Consider the following 8,263-nt stretch of genomic DNA (forward strand, 5'->3'; position numbering starts at 1 on the left):
TCATTAATGAAATTGATATGCATTTATTATTGAATATAAATACTTTCTACAATTTAATAAATTGAAAAAACCATAATATGACATGTGAAATAAAAATTAATTTAAAATAATCACAAAAATTACATGTGGTAAAATAAATGAGATTGTGACATGTGGCAAAAAGATCTTTATTTATTAGGGATGACTTACATACAAAAATATGCATCATTAGAACCCATTACTATATATATATATATATATATATATATATATATATATATATATATATATATATAAACTTCTTACCTTCCTACCAAAATTTTCCTTCTTATTTGATCTTGACTCTCTCTCTCTCTCTCTCTCTCTCTATATATATATATATATATATATATATATATATATATATATATATATATATATATATATATATATATATATATATATATAGAGAGAGAGAGAGAGAGAGAGAGAGTCAAGATCAAATAAGAAGGAAAATTTTGGTAGGAAGGTAAGAAGTTTTTTTTCAACATATTTTTTAACGAATATACAAAATATATCATTAGATGATTCAAAGCTAAGATGATTCACAAGAAAAAATTCCCAAAAAAACATCTTCATGATTCATTTTTAAGTTAATTAAGAAAAAATTCACTTTTATGACAATTTTAGTGAATAACAACGAAATCATTGTATAAATGAATCATCGGTGTGTTTTTTGGAGATTTTTTTGTGGTGAATCATGTTATTTTTGATTCATTTCTTTTGTTCGTCAGAAAAGTATGTAGAAAAAAAACTTCTTATCTTCTTACCGAAAAAAATTTCTTACCGGATCTATATATATAAATAATAAAAAGTTATTTATGTTTGTTCTTAAGCCACAATTGACATCATTAAACAAATACATGATATTAGTACATACATATTGTGTGCATATAGATATATCTACTTATTTGTATTTGTGTATAGAAAATAACTTTGATTTATATAAAAAACAATTCTAAATGAATAATGTGTTCTAATGATGCATACGTTTTGTATGTAAGTTTATATTATGTATAACTTGATGAAAACAAAGAAATGAAAGTATAATTATGTTGTAAAAAATTAAATGAAAAAAACAACATTTCACCCTCAAAAAATAGAAAATAGAAGAACGATCGTAGGTAATCTGTAGGTAAATACCTACGGATTACCTACAGATAAAGGGAATCGGTAGATAATCCGTAGGTATATACCAACAAATTACCTACAATCTTTTTTTATTTTTCTATTTTTCAATGGTTTAATGTTGTTTTTTTCGTTTTATTTTTTTCGTTTTATTTTTTTCACAACATAATTATACTTTGATTGCTTTGTTTTCACCGAGTTATATACAACATAAATTTACATACAAACGTATGCATCATTACAACTCATTACTATATATAATATACAAAAAGTTATATATGTTGGTTCTTAAGCCATAATTAACATCATTAAACAAATACATGATATACTAAATATTATTATTTTTAATTGTTTGTGTTTTAAATATGTAAAAACAAAACGATCAGAAAAAAAAGTTTTAAGACTCAAATAATGAAACATAATAATAATAATAATAATAATAATAATAATAATAATAATAATAATAATAATAATGGAAATAATAATAATAATAATAATAATAATAATAATAATAATAATAAAATTATAAATTTGTCTGTTCTTCGTAGCTATCTTGTAGCTATTCTCTTCCGTCGGTAGTCTGTAGCTATTATGTAGCTAGTTACCTATGGAATACTTATGAATTTACGTTTTTTTAATATGAAGCCATCAAGTGATTTCTTTTTTGAAACTGAAATTAATATCCATGACAGAAATTAAAAAGATAGTAGGGGAGTTGTTGTGGCTGGAGTGATAAATAAAATCACCAGAGAAAATAAATGAAGCTTACCCATCGAAGCATAGAGGGAAGGGTAGAAGTCTATAAAAGGGAAGGACAACCGAGAACATACCAAGTTCAATTTTTTGGGGTGAATTATTTTTGGCTATGTTTAGTGACATTTTTGCATCTTTAGGTTTGAGTTAAAGTTTCTTTTATTGGTCTAGCCTCAAAAATAGTCATTGGAGACCGATTCAAGGTTGGGACTGGTGTGACCTGAACAGATTGTGAACCATCGGGATGCTTGGATTGTAAAAATACTCTAGACCATCATTTTATGCCTATAATATTAATTTGTGAGTGCCATATGTTGTTGTGATATATAACAAAAATGTGAAGGTAAAACAAATAGAATGAATATTGAATGAAGTATAAACCGGTTTTAACAAAGAATCATGTATTTTTCTATGGGTTGAGAGTGACGCGTCAATGTGATCATGTTCAAATTATTTGCATGTGAAACTACGTCTAAAATTGAAATAGTTGAATTACTTTATCTGGATGGACCGATATGATTTATAGAGCTATCCCGATGCTTAAGTTGACTTAATTCGAAGCCCGCAACAATTTTCAAATGTAATGCCTATATACACGCTTATATATCGATTATGATGTAAACGTTCACAACATAGTACATTAACATTGTTCTGGTAACAAATAACATTCATATATCCTACTAAAATAAAGAGGAAAAATAGACGTTTCCAATCCCACAAACTTATTTAATACAAGACGACTTCTTATTGTAAAAGAAAACAACATGACTTAGTACACGAGTACTTCTTATTATAAAAGAAAACAACATGACTTAGTACAAGAGTACTTCTTATTATAAAAGAAAACAACATAACATTCTTATATTTCCTTCTTGTTGCTTACTCAGTCCTTTGGGTTTAACTTCAAGCAATAGTTTGGATTACCTTCATGTAGCTTTGTTGATTTCAATTGCTTTCTTGGCATTAAGAAATCTCATGAACCATATTGCAGAAGTCTTTGGGTACCTAGTGTATTTCCCATGAGCGTAATCTATATAAAATAGTCCAAAACGAACCGAATATCCTGAGGCCCACTCAAAATTATCCATCAATGACCAAGCGAAGTACCCCACAACTTTACTGCCATCTCTACAACAGTATAACGAGGTTTGATTAGAATGGAGGTGAAGTTTAGGATCATGCAACACAATGTCCCCATTGAGGCATAATACATAACTGAGTATATATGTGGTATATAATATAAGTTTACCTAATTGCATCTCTGAGGCTTTGAAGATGTGTATTGTAATAATTAACACGTTTCTCATCAACACGGGCTTCTTCAAGTTTGAGATCGTTATTATTTGCATCAGGCCAGCCTACATAAACAGCGCCATTGACCTCGTAATATTGTTTTCAATAATTTATGATGAAATAAACTGACAATTATATGTATAAGCAGGTGAAAAGAAAATCTAAATTGATTACCATTCTCAGTTATATATATCGTTGGATCTCCGTACTCAGATTTGATTTGCATAAGCGATTTGTATAAGCCAAGTGGATACGAATAAAACCAATAAACACCTCCCTACGCACATTGCTCAAGTAACTTAAATTATGAAACAAATTAAAAACAATATGAATCTAATATCAAAAGGAAGTATATACCTGTGGTCCTATAGGTACCCCATTAAGATCATCTGAAAAGACAAAGCATATATATATCAAGGCTTATATCTATTTCCAATCACTTAATTAAGCATATATAGATATACCTGGCTGTTGATGGACCTTGCTATCTGTCAAGTAGGAGACGACATCAGTTGGTGCTGCAGTGGTGGCGTATTGAGCAGTATAGTAGTTCAACCCAAGAAAATTGAAAGATCCAGTCAATAACTCGATTTGCTTATCTGTGAATTCAGGCAAACGGCCATCCGTAACATTATCTATCATACTCTGGGGGTACTTGCCATTAAATATTGAGTTCATGAACCTGCAGCAAAAATTTGATCAATTAATATACGTACGTACATGTACATAGATTCTGATGAAGTTTTACAGATAGACTCACCATCCGAAAATAAAGTCTATGCCTCTATTGGCTGCATCCTTGTCATCCTGACTGGTTGGATCAAGTGGCTGGTAAAACTGTGTGTTTAACGTAATTCCGATCACACCCCCTTGGCTTTCCTGCAAGGTTGATCGAGTCCACACTTAGTTAATTAAACCTCTCTCTCTCTCTCTCTCTCTCTCTCTCTCTCTCTCTATATATATATATATATATATATATATATATATATATATATATATATATATATATATATATATATATATATATATATATATATATATATATATATATATATATACTTGTGCATAATAATGTTAATTACGTATAGTAGTTAGTTACCTTGAATCTATCTCTGTATAGTCTGACAATATTAGCATGATAGGATTCCCAGTGGCAGGATTCCCAGCCTCTTTATTGTTGAAAGCTCTTGCACGATTACGAGTTCCAAGATTATTTCCAGATGCGAGTACGGCTTGCTGAGTTTCGGTATCTCCTCCTCCTCGCCCAGGTGCCATTGTCCCGTAAGCATAACCCATAGCAGCAAAGGTATACGGCTCGTTCAATGTGATCCAATGCTTCACCCGATCACCAAATTCCCAGAAGCAAAATTCCGCATAATCCACAAAATCAAGTCTGATTGTAAAAATATATATGCACACAACAATTAAGCTAGTCAATGTACAGTACTATATATCTATCTATCTTAATTACTTAATTTGAGGTTGCGCTTTATGATGATCCAAAATATGCACACGTACATTAATATTGATTGATCTCTAAATATTTTATACTACTACTTACACAACCAGTTCAGATAAAAATCCCATGTAGTCTTCCTCTAGGGCATTGGGAAGGTCCCAATGAAAGAGAGTGGCATATGGTGTAATTCCATTCTCTATCAGCTCATTGATTAGGTTATTGTAGTAGTCAACACCTTCCTGGTTGATGCCCATGCTAGCTTTTCCACCTAATTAATTAAGATTGCATACACAACACCAACAAATTAATTATGTACAAATTAATATTTTAAATAAAATCAATGTAATTTTGTTTTTCTTCATGTTTTCACGTACCTGGCAATAGTCTACTCCATGAAATTGAGAATCTGTAGGCTTTTAGACCCATTTTCTTCATCATTTGCACATCTTCCTGTGTACGTACGATCATGAACCAAGTATAATTAATTATAAGAAAATATGTTTAGATTGATGGCGTAATTTGATTTTAGACTAACATATATCACTAATTAATTAATTAAGGTTATAATTAACGAGGATGAAGACCTTGGTTTTGTAATAAGCTTTAATAGCCTTGTTTCCATTGTCACCATTGTCGATGGCACCTGCAATATAATGTAAAACAATTTTTCATGGCTTAATTTTATTGAAAGCTCCTGTGCATGCAGAAAATGAGCATGCTATTGCATGGTCACTTCATATTGAAAAAGAAAAAAACAAACCAGGATTTTTGAGGCAGAAAGCATCCCAGATGCTTGGTTGTCTACCACCTTCAAATGCAGCGCCTTCGATCTATTAATAGAATATGATACTCGCTCGAATGTTAGATTATATATAATTTCACATTGCCATAAGTAAACGATTAAAGATATAAAACACTATATGAAATCAAAATTGCATTCCATATATGCCTTGGTTTTAAACAGAATTTAGGTAATAAACTATTATGTGCTAGATTACATGAGTCATTAATCATTTACAAAAGTCTATAGAACGTAATATTTTTAAAAGTATGGATATATAATGATCGGTGTGATGATATACCTGATAAGCAGAAGTGGCAGAACCCCAAACGAAATCAGACTTGAAATCGCTACTACTTATGTCATCAGGGAAAATGTAAGTATTGTTTTCCTTCAGAGTTGCTGCCATTATATCTATCTTTGGATCAGATTAATTTTCAGGCTGTGAAGAGGAATAATGGATTTGCCATCCTATTTATAGATAAAAGTAGTACTGCATCCTTCTCAAATTCCAATAATTTATTTTATAAAAATGTTTTAAATCATTATTAAAATATCAATACACGAAATTCAGTATTAACAATAATTTCTTTTGAATTGTGTATACTTGATTGAGATATCTTTTACAATTAAAGTTCCTAGAATTCATAGCTTTTATGGTTGAAACATGTGGCCTCATTTTTACATCCTTTTACATTGTCGCAGATTTTAATGAAAACTTTTCAGTCTTCATAACATGTCTAACACATTTTAAATAAAAATACCATCCAGAAACACTGAATTTAGAGCCCTAAATGAGGGAATTAGCTAGGGATCTTTATAACTCCTTTTGTTCATGTGATGAAAGAAAGGTTTAGATGTAAAAAAGTATATCTCACCTGTGTGAGCAATCATTTCAGGCTTCCTTTGGGTTAAAGCTCTAACCATGCATCCTTTTGTTCTGAAAAAAATATAAAACTAATATATTAAACTATTATTCATAAACATCGAATTGGATGACATATTTATGTGATCCAACATATCAAGATTTAATACTTCTTGATATCTGAAAAAAATGAAAATGGTAGGAAGATCATATATGGATAATTATAAAATCCTGCAAGGATTCATAGTAAGATTGTGTTAACTAGATTTTATTTAAACTCCTGTTAAGTTTTGTATATATGTGGGTACCGGTTGTTTGTGTAGGAATTATATTTTAGAAAAAATTTAGGAGGCGCTATGTGGAATATTTTCTAGTTTTCTATGAAAATTTTGAAAATGTATTTAGTTGATTTAGTTTTAAAAAAAAATCCAAAAAATTGAAAATTTTATGTTCTCCAAATTCTATTTAAATTAGAAAAGTGATTTTTGTAGTTTTCTAAATTTCTAAATGGAAAACGAAAACTCCTCCGGCTTCAACCAAATACATTTTCTAAATTTTCTTTGAAAACTAAAAATAAAAAATGAAAACTCCTCCGGCTTCAACCAAATACATTTTCTAAATTTTCATTGAAAACTAAAAATGAAAACTCATCTCTATTTGCTCATAACATTTTCTAGAAAAATAATAACAATATCCACAACTAAACACACTCTTCTGTACAAAAAACTTTGGAAAACAATAAACACCACTTTTCTAATTATATACAATTTGGAAAACCGAAAATTTTCATTTTCGCACAATTTTTTTTGAAAATTAAAGGGAAAATGACATATATATGTCTTACGAACTTTCTAGGATTGGTCTATTTTGTCCCTAAACTATTTTTATGGTTTTATGAGGGAAATAAGTAATTTTTGTCGGGTCGATTATGTCCTTTTGGCCAAAGTGAAGGGGTCACTCGGTTACATTGACATTTGTTGACAATTTTCCCACATTGACTTTGAATTTTGCTTATGTGTCAATATTTTTGTTGTCCATGCACAACCTCTTAAAGCATAGGACCACCTTATCCCTCCAACAACCAAGCTCACAAACTCCTCCTTATACCACCATTAAACCATCCTTACACCACACCTGCCAAACCTGAGAACTCCAGCTAGACTCCACCCATTAACCACCACTACTACCATCTCAGATCAACTGAATCCCACTGCTGACAACAACCTCGACCCACCTGCTATGTATACCACCCCCATCGAAACCCATTTAAACCGGAAACAAAGTCCACCTTTAACCATCGTTTCAACCACCAATACCGCCAACACCATCGACGAATCTTCACCTCGTCGCAGCCCCTCCTTATCTCACCCTCATAAACCACCATAGTTGAATCCCACCACCTTTGGTTCCATTCTCCACGGCGAATACAACAGTTGAACATCTCATCTCCATCATTTCACCTAGCCACCACCTTCATTGTTGGATTTACTACATACATGTTCAAATAAGCCTTGTTTTCTTCCGGGGCATTCTAGTCTTTTTTTTTTTGTTTTTCTTTAAGTTGGAATAAGTAAAGGCCATGTTGGCCATCAGTTCCTAATCTTGTTGAGTAGTAGAGTCTGTTTGCTTATTTCTAGGAATTTCCTTTGTTTTTATGAAGTTCTCATTTCTTGTTACAGATTAGATTGAGAATCGAGAATAAAAGATAGCAGAAAATTTGCCCCAAAGGTTTCCTCTGTTTTTTCTTTCCTTTTGTTTTTGTATTCTGTTTTTTTGATTTTTCTACAGCAACGGGAGGTTGATTTGTAACATTCACGGCTCCCTTAAACCACCGCATGTTAAACCCGAGAACATTTGTCATCACCTTCGTGGAAAACCACCACCACGACCATAGCCAAACCTCTAAATAAGAACACCTTATACCACCTGTTGTGACCTAAAACAAACATCATTGTGAGTTCTACCT

At 31.0% G+C, this 8,263-nt stretch overlaps 1 protein-coding gene across 1 annotated transcript; it reads right to left on the reverse strand.

Moving 5' to 3' along the window:
* Positions 1-2,585: 2,585 nt before the first annotated feature.
* LOC111876277 (beta-glucosidase 12) lies at positions 2,586-5,480 on the reverse strand. Its single transcript, XM_052769100.1, has 12 exons — positions 5,412-5,480; positions 5,236-5,294; positions 5,026-5,101; positions 4,754-4,919; positions 4,392-4,585; positions 4,292-4,359; positions 3,953-4,071; positions 3,657-3,874; positions 3,550-3,581; positions 3,367-3,469; positions 3,149-3,257; positions 2,586-3,027 (listed from the first exon to the last, which is right to left on the reverse strand). The coding sequence occupies exons 3-12, from the start codon at positions 5,087-5,089 to the stop codon at positions 2,826-2,828; spliced, it is 1,275 nt and encodes a 424-aa protein (XP_052625060.1). The 5' UTR covers positions 5,090-5,101; positions 5,236-5,294; positions 5,412-5,480; the 3' UTR covers positions 2,586-2,825.
* Positions 5,481-8,263: the final 2,783 nt, after the last annotated feature.

The sequence above is a fragment of the Lactuca sativa genome, chromosome 1 (assembly GCF_002870075.4).
Source record: "Lactuca sativa cultivar Salinas chromosome 1, Lsat_Salinas_v11, whole genome shotgun sequence".
In the NCBI taxonomy this organism is placed as follows: domain Eukaryota; kingdom Viridiplantae; phylum Streptophyta; class Magnoliopsida; order Asterales; family Asteraceae; genus Lactuca; species Lactuca sativa.

Bases quoted from the DNA above. Each gene is read 5' to 3' on its own strand.
- LOC111876277 (XM_052769100.1), bottom strand. From the start codon at position 5,089: ATGATGAAGAAAATGGGTCTAAAAGCCTACAGATTCTCAATTTCATGG. The intron at 4,586-4,753 runs GTAAGTAGTAGT...TTTTACAATCAG, and splicing joins TTTTTATCTGAACTGGTTGT to ACTTGATTTTGTGGATTATG. The intron at 3,875-3,952 runs GTGAGTCTATCT...TTTTTGCTGCAG, and splicing joins ATAGACTTTATTTTCGGATG to GTTCATGAACTCAATATTTA.